Source organism: Pezoporus occidentalis, unplaced genomic scaffold (genome assembly GCF_034315485.1).
Source record: "Pezoporus occidentalis ecotype Australia unplaced genomic scaffold, CSIRO_AGI_Poc_V1 ctg15, whole genome shotgun sequence".
NCBI lineage: Eukaryota > Metazoa > Chordata > Aves > Psittaciformes > Psittacidae > Pezoporus > Pezoporus occidentalis.
The window spans coordinates 9,498,036-9,516,863 of NW_026913316.1; the positions used below are offsets into that span (position 1 = coordinate 9,498,036).

An 18,828-nucleotide genomic window follows, 5' to 3' on the forward strand; every position below is an offset into this window, starting at 1 on the left:
TCTCTACCACTTCTCTAACTGTATATTTTGGTACTTTTGGCAAAGTGATAACCTAGAAGCCATCACATCTGCTTTCAGTCTCATTTAAATTAACATCTCAAAATTAAAATCTACAGAACAGCATCAACACTCAACAAAAACAATACGAACTTTTGGTAACATACCAAAGTTGTGGGTTTTTGTCAAGGCTTGGCTTCTTTTGTTAAAGATACTTCATCTTAAGTGCCCCTTCCCTCTAACCCAAATAGGACAGACCAAAAAAAAAAGGTATCTAAAATATCCACATTAACTACAGTGACTGGTGGGTATCTTTGAAGACAGTTAGGCAAGCTTCTAACTTGAATAAATTTGCCTTCACTAGAGAATTCCAGTACAGGGAACTGAGTTCTAGTGCTGAGTTCAATGCAAGTCCATTCAGTCAACTACTCTTCCCCTTTGCAACTTAACTTGGTTAATGAGGATGCTTTGTATTTAAATAAAAAGAGGATTTGGGGCACCTGTGAAGTTAATCCAATTTATGCTAGTACTAAGAGACTACAAATATATGAGTATCATAAATCCAATAAAAGACAGACATTACTGATATAAATGAACAGAATTTCATGTTTGAGATTCCAGTGGATACTTTTGCCTACAAAAATGGGTCTCTGCATTTGCTCCTTTTTTTTTTCTTATAGACCCAGCAATGAAGCAATTACAACTTTATCCCAATTTTGTATCCATACACCAAAAGAATATTTTGCTGTGCTTCGCTAAATCATGGTATAATTCCTCTCAATTAAAGGGCTTCTTTCAATACTAACGACATTAGAAATGAAAGAGAATTATAATTTCAACATAAATTATTCAAAGTACTAAATACAAATGGCCTCATTAACACTAGACTAGCTTTGAGAATGAATAAAAAAGGTTGTGTATGAAAAACAAATATTTCAGTTACCCTAATCTCTGAACTCTGAGTTTAAAAACCACAACTCTGTCACAATACCAGCTATTACATATTGTCTCAATGCAGATGAGAAAATGTTATGCATTTAAAAATCAAGGTCTTCCCCCACAAATTGTATAATCTTTCTACATTTTAATAAATGACAAAACCAGACACAACGTTCATAAAACATATCTTACTCAGTTTATGACACAAGATACTTTTAAATACTATCTATGTAAACCCACACATAGGATACTCTGCCTCCAGAACTTACTACAGGATTGGATACTGAGTTTGAGGACCATTTTCATATCCAGAGCCTCCATAATTATGATAACCACACTGAAGTACTGGAGTTGTAAGAGTTCCCCACCTATGATAAAGTTTGGTCGTTCTCTATAGACCACTTCCCCCAGCACTGTACAAAACACAAGATTGTTGAATACACCTATTCTTACATGGGCAAAGGATGTCAGGTGGCAAGTAGAGAGTTATGCAAGCTAAGAAATTCAGGAATTGAATCTGTAGCAGAAAGTGAGGATGGAGAGGAACTGTAAGTGAGGTGAACATTATTTGTGACAATGAGTGATCAAATTAATAACAGTATTATTATAAATGGAAAATAGTAATTTGCTAATATTTCAGAGCTAATTTCTGTAGTGTTCATTTTCAACTACTTCTCAGACTTGCTAGTCTAAAAACCTAACTAGAAGTAACATGATAGAATACTACTGGGTTTCTGTAATCCACTCTAATTATATCCTGAAAATTTCTCCTTTTTTGTTCAATTTGTGTTTGAGGGCATAATACTACCATATTCCCCCAAATCATGTATGTTTAAGGTAACAGTAGTATGTTTGGTTCTTATCATCTGCATTTTAAAGGTACTTATTTGTCATTAAGATGCAATTACTTTGTAATTCCCATTTATTTCTAGCAAAACTCCACAATCATTTTTCACTAAAAGGATCACCCAGGAAATCTAAAAATGAAACACCTAAATATATAAAAACCACCTTCTGAAACAGTAAAGGTTCCTAGTGGAGCACAGAAAAACCAAGGTGCAGATCAGGGGGTTGGAAAATTAAAGGGAAAATATTATAACTAAGCAAAGGAAGCACAAAAATCAAGTTGTTTAAATAAAAAATTTTAAAATCAGTATGTTAGGGTGTCCTCATTTGTGTCCTTAGTTACAGTTAAGTTAATCAAGAAAGACCTGATTTTCAAACAATTGCAAGATCACATTCATTTTAAATGTGGTTCAGTCAGATGTCTCAATCTGCCCCACCACCTTTCAAATCAGAGTATCCAAAACTCAAACAGTTAAGGGGAGGAGGGTTGGAGAAATTTTGGTCAGACTGTTCCAATCCAGTAACACAAAGAATGCATCTAACTCTGCATGGAATTGGTTCTATGTGTTTCACTTCAGATCCATTCACTTCTAAGAACTGCCCTCCAAATGTCTTCTACAAATACCAAAATGGGAATGATTCCCCCCCACCAGCAAACTACAGCCTTTCCTTTCCCAGCTTCTGCTGACAGAGGGACAGAAGAAAGACATTAAGTGTAAATTTGTCCCCATGCCCATGACATGCCTTTTTTCTGCCTACCCTCTTTCCAATTTGAGATACTTTTATTTCCTTCTGCTAAGAAAGGTTACTGTTAAGCACTTCATGTTCTCACCACAGTGAGACTAAAAATTCCTAAAAAACCATTTATTTATATTTATTTACATTTTTATATATACCCACTGTAATGACTGTTCAGTGGAAAGGCAATAAGAAACAATCAGTTTTGATAGGAATAGGTTCTTCCTTATATGATTTTTTTCTCTAGTGTTTCATTTTTTCTTATAGCATATTCCTGTCTACAAGCTGGAAACCCTAACCAATATATATCCTGAGACTATACACATTCAACTAGACTGCTGTTTTCTTCTGAGTTATTCCACAAGGAACACATAGTGCAGTAGATTGAATGCATGCAACACTGGCTGGAACCCATTTAGATTAAGAGCTTAAACAGTAAAGTTTCTCGTTGCATTCAGATATTTCTTAATACAGAGAAATTAAATCTACAGCAAAAAAAAAAAAAAGTAGATGCAAGACTAGAAAGATCTCATGTTGATAGATTATTTAAAAAAAAAGTATAAAAAATAATCTCTTATTCTAAAAGAAAAAAACAAGAGAGCTCTCATATCCCACTCCTCATATTTGGAAGCTTTTAGTAACTATATTACAAATACCAATTTTACTCATTGGAGAAATTCTCATGCTGTTTCAATCCAACTCATGTAAGAACCCAGATAATCTTTAAAGACAGAATAGTTTATCAACAAACAGAAAGTTTATCAGGCATCTGAAAAAAGTGACATCTAGCCAAAGGTAGGTTTTCCTCTCTAACTTCCCAAAGACCGCTCATTAGTTCTACATATAACAGTGAAATACAAAAACTGAAAGAGATCATTGAAAATTAACTGTTATTTGATTAGTTTAGCATATAATCACATTTCCACCACTAGAGTGGAAGGAAACCGAAGCAAAAGTGACTGATATTAGACAATGGATGTACCCACAAGGTATCTAATGTTCAGATTTGAAGATCTGATCAGACACTTTTGGAAACATGACAGCTGTCATGAGATTATTTGGTACTGCTTCCTCCACTTCAGTGTCACTGAAGTTTATCCAGGAAGCTCTGCAGTGTAATCCTCTCACCACTTTACAAGTACACCTATCCTACTCTGTACTTGCAGAAATGGAAGAAAAACTGATTAAAGTTCTAATGGTAACAGCTATTTAATCTCTCAGGAGCTGTCACGCTCAGTGATGCAAAGCTCAGAGAATCGACTGAGTGCCTTCAAACAAGCATTACCCACTGAACTCTGCAACAGTCCACACATTCAAAGGAACAGGGGTTTTCATAATTTTTCTTTAATGGGTAGCTTCAGCCCCCATGAGCTACAAAGTTGGGTTTAGGTTTACCTTTCATTAGAGCTAATCAGAATATAAATATTCTGATAAAAGTAGGTGGTTTTAAATTTGACATTTGGGTGGCAGGCAGGGGAAGGTTTCTCAGTTTCTCCCAACTCTTGAAAAATACCAGATAGAAAGGAAACTCAGTAAAAAAAAAAAAAAAAAAAGAAAACCACTGTAAGTCACTAGGATTTACACTTTTTCATCAGTCACAAAGTACTCAACTTCATACTATTACAGACTTCTAAGAATAACGTAGAGCGTGAGTTATAATAGGGAGAAATAGATGGCTTCAGCCCTCAGAAAGCATTTCACTGGACTAGTCCCACCCTCTGTGCAAACTGATATTGAAAAACAGCAGGTGGAGGGAGGGTTTGTTTTATACAGCCTGCAACTCAAGGAAGGTTCCTATGGTGCCACAGGAAGGCTTTGTCTTCTGTCCCTACATCTCTCCCAGCAGGCCAGATGAAGCCAGGGCCACAGTAGCCCTAACTAGAGGATAGTCCTGGATGCACAGCCCTGTGGTGCAGTGATGCTTTCTGTGCTCTGCAGATGAGCTTCACCAATCCTGGACATAAGGCAGCTCCTAACAAAATCATCATTACTTCCTTCTTCACTCCCAGAACTCTGGTTTCTTTCCAAGCAGTAGTTTATACCCAAAGATCACATTAAATTCTATTTTCTAACCCAACCACCTAGGCTTCTACAGAAAAATGGAAAGTTTAAAAGTAAACTTGACAATGAGCTATGAAAGTTATTGTTGAAATAACTGTCTGTGACATGAAAAAAGAATATTAAAGAAGCTTACTCTTTGCCCCAGACATCTGCTTCTTTTCCCTTCTTCATACCACACATCTGCCTTCAGCTCAGTGTTTTATTGACACTGGAGAGGCTTTAAAGAATGTGATTGAAGTAAGAATCTCAACTCATGATCAACCGTTCTCAAGGAAAGCATTTCACAGTATCAAATCCTAAATTGTAGCTATGATTAAAAAAAAAAAAAGAAAAGGGAATAAAAGGCTGCTTCCAAAGTAATAGATTTCCTTTATGCTGGATTTACAGTTTCAGTGGTTTGTTCATAGGAGAATTACTTCAATGCACAGTATACCTTCAGCACTGTAGAGCCATTAGATGCGTATGAGTACATCAATAGCTGCTATTCTAATTAATGAAAAGCTGAATTTCCACAGAAATCCAAAATTAGAGCCTTCACTCTGCAGAAGAAAAACAAATTATTCATTTTTTAATTGTTTAGGGAAGTTATTCTGTTACTCAGGAACTGACCCTGAAGGACAAAGAGCAAATAAAGCTGCTAGCGCCATGACTTTTTTACCAAATTCCACCTTAGAAAAGTTTCACCTGAGCATGAATCTGGAATATTTTCACTAAACTCTGCAATTCATTTCCCCCCAAAAATGACAGATTTATAGCTATGGTTTCAACAAAACCTATATCAAAGATAGCTTCTGAGAAGTGGGGAGAGTGGGAGCAGAGAGAGCAGAGAGAGCAAATTAAAATGGCTTTTCAGCCAATACACAGCAAGTGATTTTCCCATTACAAGTGTCATAGTTTTTCTCCCTTCTATATTTCTGCTCTTGGTGAGTTTGAAGAGATAATAAGACAGTTCACTGATAAAACATTAACTGGACAGTTAACAGTCTTTAAAACAGAAGGCTTAATTTCATTACCAGTAAAAAACAGGGCAAGGTGCGGTGGGATGACCCTGGCTGGATGCCAGGTGCCCACCGAAGCATCTCTATCACTCCTCTGTTCAGCTGGACAAGGGAGAGAACATGTAACAAAGGGCTCAAGGTAGGAATAGGAAGAGATCATTCACCAATTGCCATCACAGGCAAAACAGACTCAACTCAGGGAAATTAATTTATTACCAAATCAAATTGGAGTAGGAGAAATAAAACCAAATCTTAAAAACACCTTCCCTCCCCAATCCTCACTTCTTCCCAGGCTTAACTTCACTCCTGAGTTCTCTACCTCCTTCCCTCCAGCATCACAGGGATACAGGAAATGGGAGTTGTGGTCAGCTCACCCCACATTGTCTCTGCCGTTCCTTCCTTCTCAGGGGAGGACTCCTTACACTCTTCCCCTGCTCCAGTTAACTTCTAATAAATTTAAATGGCGTATGTTTTTCTTCACTTATACAACTATTACATTATTTCCCTTTTAGAACCGCAACCAGTCATCCTGCATTTGTACTATTAAGTTTTTTCAGCAGCATGGCCGCTGTTGCTAAACATCTCAGCTAAGGTGATAAAGAGGACAATTATCATATTGCTACACTTCATGACCACCTTCCAGGATATGTTGCTTCTCAGGTATTCACATTCTTAAAAGAATGCATTTAAAAGCTGTTATCACTAATCAAGTGTTTTGTTTGTTCGTGAACACAAACTCTATGATTAAGTAAAAATGGAGTGCAATAATCTATGTACAGTTTTGTCTGAACATCAATTCAGCCAGCTTCCTAGCTACTCAATGCTAGTGAGTTCATGTGTGGGAGAAAGTAGTATGTCAACAGGTGGCAGAGGCTCCTTTTCTGTGCAGTCTTCAATTATACTTCATTCAGTCCATCGGGTAAGGAGTTCTTGCAGGTTAATCACTTCTGTTTGTCTGCTTTTATCCAGTCTTATGAGAAGGCAACATGCATTATCAAAGCAAATTGTCCATCACAACTGAGATCAGACAGGGTATTAAGAGGAATGTTCCATTCCACTCACTGGGTTTACACATTCCTAAATTAATTAAACCTGTAAAAAACGTTTTCCTTGCATGTGGTGAATCAAAGACAATGGCAGAGATTTAAAAAGTTGCATACTACCAGAGCAGCTCAGTAACATTTTGTTTTGTGACAATTCTAATTGTTTACATTATAATAAATTAGAGGCAGATACACAAATAATAAAAACGTGACTCTCAGTCAGATGTTTAATAAGTTACTCGATAACTTACACTCCTTAACAAGTTACTTGGAAAATGAATGGCACAGAAGATGAGCAGTGTATTTTACTCAACAGCAATACAAAGTCCTTCTCTTAAAGAAAGGCAACATATGTTTGTACCCATTACTGATACCATCAGTTCCAAACTATTGAATTATGACATAATTAATGCACTGTTGGCATACATTTAAAAATGTGAAAATCCTGGCCGTCAATGTCTTCCTCAGGAAGAAATTACAGGACAAAATTTCTGATGATCACAGAATCAGCTAGGCTGGAAAAGACCATCAAGATCATCAAGTCCAACCATTACCCCCAGCACTGACAAGTCCACCAATAAACTATGTTACTGAGGGCATCTACGGGCACACAGGCCAGGATGTTCTTGGCCTTTTTGGCTGTCTGGGCACAAGCTGCTCATGTCCAGCAGTCATCAATAAGCAACCGCAGGTCCTTTTCCATGAGCAGCTTCCCAGCCACTCTTCCCTAAGCCTGGAGCATTGCAGGGGGCTTTTGGGGCCCAAATGCAGGACCCAGCACTTTACCTTGTTGACCTCATACCGTTGGCCACAGCCCATCAATCCAGCCTACCCAAATCCCTCTGCAGAGCCTTCCTACCCTCCAGCAGATCAACACTCCTACCCAACTTGGTGTTGTCCACAAATTTACTGAGCATGCCCTCAATCCCCTCATCCAGATCTTCAGTGAAGATATTAAACAACAAGGGTCTTAACACTGAGCCCTGAGGGACAGCACTACTGACCAGTCACCAACTAGATGGGATACCATTTACCACTACTCTTTGGACTCAGTCATCCAGCCAGTTTCCAACCCAGTGAAGAACCCATATACCCAGGCCATGAGCAGGCAGTGTCTCCAGGCAAACACTGTGGGAAACAGTGTCAAATGCTCTACTGAATTCCAAATACACAAAGTCCACAGCTTTTTCCTCATCAACTTTATCATCAAAGGAGATCAGCTTCATCCAGCAGGATCTGCCCTTCATGAACTGATGCTGACTGGGCCTGAGCCCTCCGTTTTCTTGCACATGCTTTATGACCTCACTTAGGATCATCTGTTCCATGACTTTCTCTACCAACACCTGTCCTGCTCATAAGTTTGTAAACAGCAGTGATATTTGGTGTTTAATATTACATTAATGAAATAAATTCACACAACATTAATTCAATTAATGAATATTTGCTCAAATGAGCTTCCTGTCATCTTTCCAAATTTTAATTTAGGACATTATTCTGCATATTGCCAGAGGAAGTAAGCTTAGTTGTGCAATTGTCCTTCCTCAGCTAACCATGTCACCAAAAGATCACATTCTTGGGTATCTCTCTCTTTTAAGAAGACCATAAACGACAAATAAATCTTGCCCAGTCATGTTTTTAGCTTTCTTTTAAAAAAATTTTTGATCCTGTTACTCCAGGAAATAACGTGAATGAGCACAGAAACTACATCTTTTTCACTTTTCTTGTAAAAGGCATATTCCCCTGGCTCCTACAAGAAAGGAATGAGTCAGTACAATCCTAAAAGCACAAAGGGAGAAATAAAATAGTAGGAAGGGAAAGATTTCTCTCACATAGACATGTCTTCCCATTTTATATGGGCACTTCACATACCAGGAAAAAAATGTGTCTTAACACTATACCGCATGACACTCTCACAGCAGCTGCCTCCCTGGGGTCACATCACAGAATCACAGAATCATTAGGGTTGGAAAGGACCTCTGTAGATCATTCTGTCACATCATATGCACCTGGCAGTCCATTGCTTCTCTACAGCAGGACAGAAGGTGAAGGGGTAAAGAGCATCACAGCACTGGGTCTAACCGGGCTGCTACAAATACTGCCAGGGGTGTTAACAACTTGCCTCATTAGCAATGAAACTAATTAAGTGTGACATTTCACTCCTTTGTGGCCTGTCTTTATGCCTTCCTGCCTTACTATACCCATGTTTCCCCATAACACTGGCATTCCTTTCCCACATCTTCAGTTCTTGATATCATCTTTTTCATAATACCTCCAGAAAATCACATCTCCTCCTAACAAACATGACAGGAACCAGCCTGTGATTCTCAAAATGCACACATGGTAACACTATCAGCATGATTAAATTTGGAAGAGAAAAAAAAAATACACCAAGCTGATATATCCTTATGAAAACGTCATTTATTTATTTAATTTTAGTTCTGTTTTTAAGTTAGGGCAAGTATAAAAATTAAAAAACAAACAAGCAAAACCAAACAACAACAGCAAACCATAACCAAACCCAAAACAAACAAACCCCACCTTACTAGAACTTAGCATCACATAAAGGAGAATATCTGCATTGATGGCTTGAGCCAAGATAACCTATTATAAAAAGCCTAAGACATTTGGTTGCTCACCATACTACTTCCTAAGTATCATCTATGAGTTAAACATCCCACTAACCTCCGTGCTCTGCAAATATATTGTGCTGTCTAGCCATTTATCAGTCTCTCACATCAGTGCTTTTCATTATGCAGTATGGTCTTCTTGAGTTCAATGACAGTCTTTTCACACTCAAATGATGTCTCTGCAGAATCTCTCCGATACCAAGTATGCAATGAATCAAGCTGATCAGAAAAAAACAGACCTCTCACCTCTCTGTTTATCTTTTTGTCCTTAAACTGAGAGTACCCTTGAATTCTGGTGAGCAGATCAGATATGGGAATTGCTACCATAACATGTAATGGAAATTTCAAGAGCGTCACAGGGTAAGTTCTGATGCTGCAGAGGAAATTCCAATATACGTGAAGGGAAATAAGAAGCAGATCACATCTGCCTGAAAATTTACATCTACTCTTTAATTAATAAAATTATATTTCATATTAAAAAAACCAAGCCAAACCAAGTCAGATATACACCATAAGGAAATATACAGAAAACAATGGAGAAGAAATCAATACACGTTTCACATAAAGCAACATCGTAGCAACAGAGAACAAACAGGAGAATCTAAGAGGAAGAAAAGGTGACGGAAGACAGCACCACTGATGCAGTATTCTGTAGGAATAAGATTTTGGTCCATTTCCAATTTTTGAGTAAGAGATAAGAAAGCATCTTGTGCTTTTCTAAATAAAATATTTGCCTGCTTCAATGCCTTCATACACTAATACACTTCTTGTGCAGACATTAATTTTAAAGATAATGTATCTTTTAATTACTCATCCCTGGCAGTGTTCAAGACCAGGTTGGACGAAGCCTTGGGTGATATGGTTTAGTGTGAGGTGTCCCTGCCCACGGCAGGGGGGTTGGAACTAGATGATCTTAAGGTCCTTTCCAAACCTAACTATTCTGTGATTCTATGAATTAAAAGTGCATTTTTTTTTCTTTAATGGGTGGCTGATACCCTGCAACATCTATGAAGTTCCATAAAGTTTCTTTCCAAATCTTTTTTCTTTTTTTTTTAATATCTACATGCTGATTTAAAAAAAATCTAATGTCTACAGCTGACTATTTCCTGCTGTACGAACCTAGTCTCAACTGATCAACTATTTCTAAGATACACCTGAAAATTATGAGTTTGTCAACTGTATCACGTTTATAGGGTTTAGTACTTTGCTTTTTTGCTCTACATTTCTGCATTCAAGAGTTTTAAATGTCTTGCACTTCGTGACACAGGGGATTGCAGAGCCAGTGTAATGGTGCGGTGAACATCTTTATATGGGTACTACAACAGTTACCTCTATGTTACTTTAACAGTTACTTCTATAAAGGCAGAGAAAAACATCTGAAACTAACACACAGTTGATGTTAACTGTGTTTGGTACTAAATCACTTTATGTTCCACGCACGTTTCCTCTTTAATATCAATTCTTTCTATAATAGCTTATTTAGATAAGTACCGCTGGCTTGAAATCGACGGGAAGCATTAAGACTTTAAATGAGCATTTATGTTGGTTTTTACAAAACAATTGTCATATGGTTATGCAGTTACACTTTCCATACCACAGCTGCTTCTTATGATACCTTCCCCACACACTAAATGCATCTTCCCAGATGTCTTCTAGGATTTTAAACTGTCCACCAGCAGCCTACTTCAATAAATATAATTTCTTTTGCTTCCTTTTCCCCCCAAGTAAAAATAATAATAAAAAAGTGTTTCATAAAATGAAATTTTGTTGTAACAGAGGGGCTTCAGGAGACAGGAGCAGGTTACCAGCCAGAGATCTCAAAGTGGTAGACAGGAGCTCTCAGCTTCAGACACGAAAATAAGAGGTTTAGAAAATTTCTTCTCTGTTCATGATGAGAGAGAGATGAGGTAACTCAGTGAGACTTAATCTCCAGCACTACTAGCAGCTCTTCTAGCTACTCAGAATCTTGCAAAGAGACAACAAAAGCAGCCTCACCCTTCCCCTACACATTGCATTTATTGCCTTTGCATAGGAGATGTAAGCACTGGATTAACATATGAAATATCTGCAAGTGGGTGAAATCATTTTACCTTTCCAGGAAATGCTGTCTCTCCCAGGAATGTAGCTGCCTAGCTTAATTCTGCCAGCAATGGGTGGGAAGGCTTTAGGGAACTCACAATCAAGTATTGTACCTGACCATAAAATGGCACATGCCTTACTTCTGGTTCAGCGTAGACCTTAGACAACAATCAATCAAAACAAACTTATCCCTCATTTTCAAACTGCTTTATAAATAGCATGATGAGACTAATATTGCTAAATTGCTCAAAGAACAGCGTTGCTCAAAGAACCTAAATGTAAAAGGTTTTACTGAACACAGCACTTAATTTTCAAGAAAAAGAAAAAACAGATTAAAAAAAAAAGCTTCATCTAGAGATAAAAATAATAATTAGGAAATCAGCAGAAGATAACATAAACAAGCAGAAGTAGAATACAGCTACTAGATCAAACAACAAAATCTTAAAAAAATGCAAAACCTTCAAATCTCTGTAGATGTAAAAAAGATGTAAAAAAAAAGAAAATCAAATTACGTTAGAATACAAAAATCAGTATTCTTTTTTTTTTTTCAGAAAAGGAAAAAATCCCTCAGACACAAGGCTGGTAAAACTTCTGGTTTGACAAAGCAAGGAAACTGGCAAAACAGTAGAGAAACTGAGGTCATGCCTATGTTTGCTGTTAAGAGATGAACATAAGTCTTCAGCTTGGAGTACACTCCTCTTCACAGGTTTCATGAAATGTGAGCATTGGCTACCTATCAACAAAATTACTCTGAGCTGACATACCAGAATGCATTTCCTACTCCTGAAATTCAGCCAAAACACCAGGTTACCCCAAACGTGACAAAACAGATAGGCTTTTCTGTTCTCAGAAGACAGATCTTTGCTAGCTGAGCCACTGAGGACTAATTGAAGTGCATGGAGAAGACTTGCTTTTCCCATTCTCCTACTTACAAGAAAGTCTCCATGCAAATAAATATCAGCAATGTAAGTGAAAAGTCTTATTTATCTGTAAGGGCAGATCCAATACTGAGCTATTCCTTACCTGAACAGAATACACTGTCATACCAGTGACCAGTTCATGGAACATCATTTGAGTTTCAAAGAAACAAAGGCTGATTCTCTTAGTCAAAGCTTAGTCTGCCTTTCTTTTTTGTTTAACAGGAAAGCTACATTATTATTGTCAGTTGTATGTAATCACACATATCACAAATATTCATACAACTAAAGTAACACATGATTTGCCAAATTACTCTTGTTGAAGTATGGGACAGTGATAGATTTGAAATTAAATGTGACAATGCCTTTTGCCTCTGTTAAAGACTATCTTCAAATAGTCAGCAGGCCTTAAAGAATATGTGATCACTAATACGCACTGATTTTTATTTGGGGGATGGGTATCCACTGCTTATCACTCTTGGAAAGCTCCCGCTGAAATGGACACAACTATCTGAGCTGAGAATATTGGCACACAACCGAAACTGGAAAGGTATCTTGGGATTAAATGCTGCATTGAAAATCACATGCCAGCTTTTTCTTTTTTAAAACCATGATACAAACTGAAGCTGATTTTTTATTTCCTATGATAAATATCACAGAAGCACATTCATTCCTATTACTTAACAACAGAACCTATAACCTCCCGCTGATTTCTTTATCCTTTTCTAAAGCACAATTTACAGTCCTACATTGCAGATAAGGGTGTGCTGCTCACAAGATTAAAGTCAAGGTCACATATTGTGCATACGCTGCTGCCTGTGAAACAGGGATCCATTTCACAGACTCCACATATATTTTTAGAAGGGGCTGCTCTAGCCACCAGCTAACAGCCCTTGAATTACAAAAGTAAAGATAAACTTTGGTTTAAAAGGTAAAATGTAAGGCTTCTGTGACAAAAAAAGACAGACCCCTGCTGATTCAAGGAAGTAAAGTAGTTCCTCTTATCCCTTCCCAAAACCTGAAGGGAAAATCTCCAACACACATATTGAGAGACTAACTTTACTTCTGATGGAGCCAAGAGTGAAACTCCTGCAGACTTTGATAAGACCACCAGTAGACCACCTCTGAAAAATCCTAGCTTTATAGTATGTCCAGCAACTGGTGTTCCCTACAAGCATCTGTAGTACCTTCTCAACAGATACTTGTGCAATTATTCACACTAGAGCTATAACAAGAGCACAAGCCCCATGCAAGTAAAGGTTTATAACACAGAAAAGGTTTCTGAATTCCCCAGAGAACACCATTTGCACAAGATATCCTTGGCAGATGCCACCAAATATGAGGAAGAAGTAATTACATTGATAAGCAATAATTATTATTATCACATGCTCCTCATACAAAGATGACACTTCCAAAATTGAGCATTAGGCTTAACTCATGGGGGGTGAGGGACTCTAAAAAATTCTGTTCACATAAAAAGTGAGATGCAATATCTGGATTTTTATCCAACTTTAACCACAGAATCATAGAATAGTTAGGGTTGGAAAGGACCTTAAGATCATCTAGTTCCAACCCCCTGCCATGGGCAGGGACACCTCACACTAAACCATATCACCCAAGGCTCTGTCCAACCTGGCCTTGAACACTGCCAAGGATGGAGCATCCACAACTTCCTTGGGCAATCCATTCCAGTGCTTCACCAGCTCCCCTGTCTAAGTTTGAACCCATTACCCCTTGTCCTGTCACTACAGTCTCTAATGAAGAGTCCCTCCCCAGCACCCTTAAAGGCCCCCTTCAGATACTGGAAGGCCGCTATGAGGTCTCCATGCAGCCTTCTCTTCTCCAGGCTGAACAGCTCCAACTTCCTCAGCCTGTCTTCACACGGGAGGTGCTCCAGTCCCCTGATCATCCTCATGGCCCTTCTCTGGACTTGTTCCAACAGTTCCATGTCCTTTTTATGTTGAGGACACCAGAACTGCACACAATACTCCAAGTGAGGTCTCAGAGCAGAGGAGAGGGGCAGGACCTGCTGGTCGCGTTCCTTTTGATGCAGCCCAGGCTACGGTTGGTTTCTGGGCTGCGAGCACACACTGAAACCGGCTCATGTTCATTTACTCATCAACCAACACCCCCAGGTCCTTCTCCGCAGGGCTGCTCTGAATCTCTTCTCTGCCCAGCCTGTAGCTGTGCCTGGGATTGCTCCGACCCAGGTGTAGGACCTTGCACTTGCCATGGTTAAACTTCATGAGGTTGGCATCAGCCCACCTCACAAGCATGTCAAGGTCCCTCTGGATGGCATTCCTTCCCTCCAGCGTATCAATCGAACCACACAGCTTGGTGTCATCGGCAAACTTGCTGAGGGCGCACTCAATCCCACTGTACATGTCAGCGACAAAGACGTTGAACAAGGCCGGTCCCAACACCAGTCCTTGAGGGACACCACTCGTTACTGGTCTCCAACTGGACATTGAGCCAATTGACCACAACTCTTTGCATGTGGCCATCCAGCCAGTTCTTTATCCACCAAGTGGTCCATCCATCAAATTGATGTCTCTCCAATTTAGAGACAAGGATGTCATGTGGGACAGTGTTGAACGCTTTGCACAAGTCCATGTAGAAGATGTCAGCTGTCCTGCCCCTGTCCATCAGTTCCGTAGCCCCATCATAGAAGGCCACCAAATTGGTCAGGCGGATGGAAATGATGGAGATGATGGAAATGATGGAAATGATATATGAGGCATGCCCCAAATAGACAAAGCAAGGCATTACTATTAGCTACCTACAAATAAAGTTCATTCTTTTTTGCCTAGTGGAACTAGTTAAGCTTGCTCTTTACTAGAAGAGATTAAATTGCAGCATCTTTTTACATCAGGGAAACACCCAGCAGAGACCAACCTCATGAACAGCTACAGGTTCCTTGGTGAATCATCATTTGTACATTCAGGACTCACCTATAAAGTTGACCCAAGGCCATCAGAGGTGTAAAACTCCTACCTCATCCCCCAGCCTGCATGTTCTAGAATGTCACTGGAAATGCTTAAGTAGTAAATGCCTGAAAGGCCCGCTAATTTTTTTATAAGTCACTTGGAGAAGGTGCTTTACTATATAGAAATACAGAATAGTAATATATAATAGTAATTGCTGCTGCTAACCCATACGTCAGCCACCTTTCCTTTGCCTTCTTTCAGCAAGGCAGCAAAGAGCTAGAGCTTTAAGACACCAACATCAATGTGTCTAGACCTTCAGCAAGTGGGGATACAGCTACATGGCTAAATAAAAGGATGCCAAGGAATAAGTATGAACAACATGTTTCTCATCCACACTGCTCTGCTGTCAGCCACTTCCTGGACTCTGTCTTGGACTACTCCAACTGGTCAGCTGTGAGACAAACAGATGTGTAAGGCAGGGGACACTTAGCCTTACACTCTTGGCCCAGGAATCTGTCTCTGGACACCTTTCATGTGGCATTACTGGTAACACTTGAAGATGCAAGTTTGTGACTACAGATATGCCCCTGTTTTTACGACAAAAATCCCATAAAGGACGCCATATGTAAGTACAGCAATCAGTTAAGGACACTGATCTTCTTCATGGATGTAAACTCCTAAGGCTCTGCTTTTGCAGTGACCTCCATTGGGATCCCTGGCTAACATACCAGCCACCATTCCTTAGCAGATATACTTTGCTTCAAAACTGGGGAGCCTCACAATAAATGTGCCTGATCCTCAGGTGCTGTGAAAAGTCATCTGCTTAAACATCCAAACAATGTTCCAGTTAACTGTTTCAGTTACAAATAACCAGTTTTCAGAATCCTGCCCTGAATGTAAGGACAAGCAGTTTCTTGTTAGCAAACTTTTGGTGATGCAACTGGTATGACAAATAGCAGACTGTGAAATTAACTTACTGAATATTAAAGTTCCTTGAACTGTTGCTTGTAAATAAGTTTTTCTTTCCACATCCCTTCAAAGGCAAAGTGAAACTCCATTCTTTAGTAGATACTCATGTGTGCATTTAGAAATACATGGGAGAGAAAGCCTGCTTTGCATTTTACCACCAAAACTCAAAGACATAACAAAAAAGAACCATGATAGGAAAGTGGCCTAAATAACAGTCTTAGGGCATCCAAACTGATGCTATTTACTCTGCTCCCTACTCTGTTTTTACCCCTAAGTATTTTGAAGTGCTATTATCACAGGCATTGCTATCTCTTCAAGTAAAATAAATTACTGTAGTATACCCATTACCATTAGAAGATTTGAAGTAATATGCCTAAGCAATGTTTAATACTGGGGGCAGCAGAAATCTAACCTGCAAAAGTAGTTTACAAAGACCTATCTAACCACAAACCTTTACTTGACAGAGGCTGTTTTACCAATTTAATTGCCCTCCCTCCGTCCCAATATCTCTGAGTGTTGTTGCTGTACCTAAATCCTGTTCTACTGAACTCATGGCACCTGCGAGGCACTGTGCCGGAGAACAGAGAGAAGGACAAGGAGAAGAAAGAGAAGAAGCGGGGTTGCTCCTAGCCCCTCCGCCCTGTGGCTCCCTGCAGGGAGGTGACACCGGTGCTTTCTGCCTCCGCTGCCTCATGACAGAAACTTCCTGCACGGCGACAAGGCGAGCCAGGACCCGCATGAGCCTCCCCCGCCCCCGACCCGCCCCTCACCCGCCCCTCTGGGCTGTGCCCGTCCCGCGGTACCTCGGAGCCGGGGGAACTCGCGCTCCCGGAGGCCGGACAGGCCGCCGCCGTACCCATACCCATACTCGTACCCGGCGGGGCAGGCGGCCCGGAAGGCACGGAAGGAAAGCAGGTCCCCCAGCGGAGCCCCGGCCATGCTAAGGGCTGCAGGCGAGAAGAGGGGCAGAGAAAGTCTGACTAAAGCACCAGCTCGACTCTGCTGGGCACGGAGCCTCCCGGCCGGTAGCTCTGCGGGCAGGCACTGCGGCCGGCCCCGCACAGCCCGGGCCGACCCGGCCCTGCCGGCCTCGCTCCTCCCGCCTCCCGCCCCCGCCGGGTTGCCCGTGCTCCGCCTGCCCGCCCTGCCCCGGGCGCGGCGGCACAGTGCGGTGCTGGAGCCGGACAGAGGCCGCTGTGCTCCGGGGGCAGCTGGGCCGGTAGCCGCTCCCGAGCAGGCAGGCGGCGGGTACGGGGTGCTCTGCCTGGACGGGCCGAGAGCAGGGCCTGGACCGGTCATAGAATCATGGAATGGTTTCGGTTGGACGGGACCTTAAGTTCCAACCCCCCTGCCATGGGCAGGGACACCTTCCACTAGACCATGTTGCTCAAGAACCCGTCAAACCTGGCTTTGAACACTGCCAGGGATAGGGCAGCCACAGCTTCTCTATTTCAACACCCTGACAGTAAAGAATTTGCCCTGCTCCAGCCAGCGGCCACCCGGCAGCAGTCATCTAGAGCAGGATAACCATGCAGGCAAGACCCCCACGGACCCAAGCAGAGCCAGTCCTACATGAAGTTTCTGGAAGCACACAAACACCAGGTTTGTGTTCACAGTAACAAGAGTGCCTCTGCTCGCATCCTCTCCTACTGAGGCATGCTGTTTAAAATAGCAATAGCTCATGAAAATCTCTCTTCCCTAAAATTTTCAAATTCAGTGTTCAAATTTTCCTTATGTCCCCTAGATGATGCTATCCATTGTTAGGTAGTGGAAGTCATTCTCTCACACCTTGCATTTGGTTTGTGACACCTGTATCAGGGTTAACTAGCTCTGCTGCCCATAGATGCTATGTGGTTAGTGCACAGGACCATGGCTGGCCAGAGGCGTAGGGGCTGTTATGGGCTGGTCATCAGGTGTAGAGGGAATGGCAGCCACCCATGTAGCATAAACTATAACCATAAATATACAGAAAACATCATAGACAAAGGAATGTTTTTTGTGGGGGGAGAGTTGGTATTTGTTTTGTTGGGTTTATATATTAAAAAAAATAAAAAATAATCCAGACATAGTATTTGCGAGGGATTTTTCTGCTCACAGCTCTGCGATCTGCAGAATGTTAAATGACCCCCCAGTCCAATACTGAAATAGAACTGCATGTGTTAGGATGGATCTGCATCAAAATTCTGGTGAGGCAGATTCTTTTGTTAGATTGTTTGAAAGACTATAACTTGGTCATCAGTGAAATGGGAAACTACCAGAAAATACTTCATCCCAAATTGAACCATAAAGATTTTCAGTTACAAAGCAGTACTGAATGAAAGCCATGTAGAAAATTAAAAAATAAGCCTGACATGAAATACTCCCTACTTTATAGCCCAGTTAAACGTATTGCCCTGGCTCCAGGGTGCTGAGGAGTATTTCTGTAATGCTATAAGAGTATGTTTGTCCCTGACTCCCAACTCATGCTTGGGGCAGGTACGTAATACTGCATCTCACTCCCTGACATAGCAGTATATTTTTTGGCCTAGTTGATGATCTCACCAAAACTAGGTACCAAATGAACTGTACCTTACTCATTTCCCTCCAGATGAAAACACCTCTGTTGAAAAATAACAGTTGCCATCAAGTGGAAGAATGTTTTTTTTTAGCTGAATCTCCTGAAGTCACTTTTAAAAAAATGACTAGAA

At 40.5% G+C, this 18,828-nt stretch overlaps 1 protein-coding gene and 1 long non-coding RNA gene across 8 annotated transcripts in view; one reads left to right on the forward strand and one right to left on the reverse strand.

The window, feature by feature from the left end:
- MOCOS (molybdenum cofactor sulfurase) overlaps positions 1-18,828 on the reverse strand; it is a 229,537-nt gene that overhangs the window by 204,065 nt on the left and 6,644 nt on the right. For 3 of the 5 annotated variants that reach the window (XM_062610982.1, XM_062610978.1, XM_062610977.1), the window contains exon 1: positions 16,945-17,496. The exons of 1 other annotated variant lie outside the window; for it this stretch is intronic. In XM_062610982.1, coding sequence (XP_062466966.1) covers positions 16,945-17,440 — 496 coding nt within the window. In that variant the 5' untranslated portion in view covers positions 17,441-17,496. Of the gene's footprint in view, positions 1-16,669; positions 16,782-16,944; positions 17,497-18,828 lie in introns of those variants that run through there. One more of the 5 variants, XM_062610980.1, reaches the window with a different exon arrangement.
- Positions 17,611-18,828, forward strand: part of LOC134159724 (uncharacterized) — a 32,162-nt gene continuing 30,944 nt past the window's right edge. For all 3 annotated transcript variants that reach the window (XR_009963274.1, XR_009963273.1, XR_009963272.1), the window contains exon 1: positions 17,611-17,743. This is a non-coding gene — a long non-coding RNA (uncharacterized LOC134159724). The remainder of the gene's footprint in view (positions 17,744-18,828) is intronic.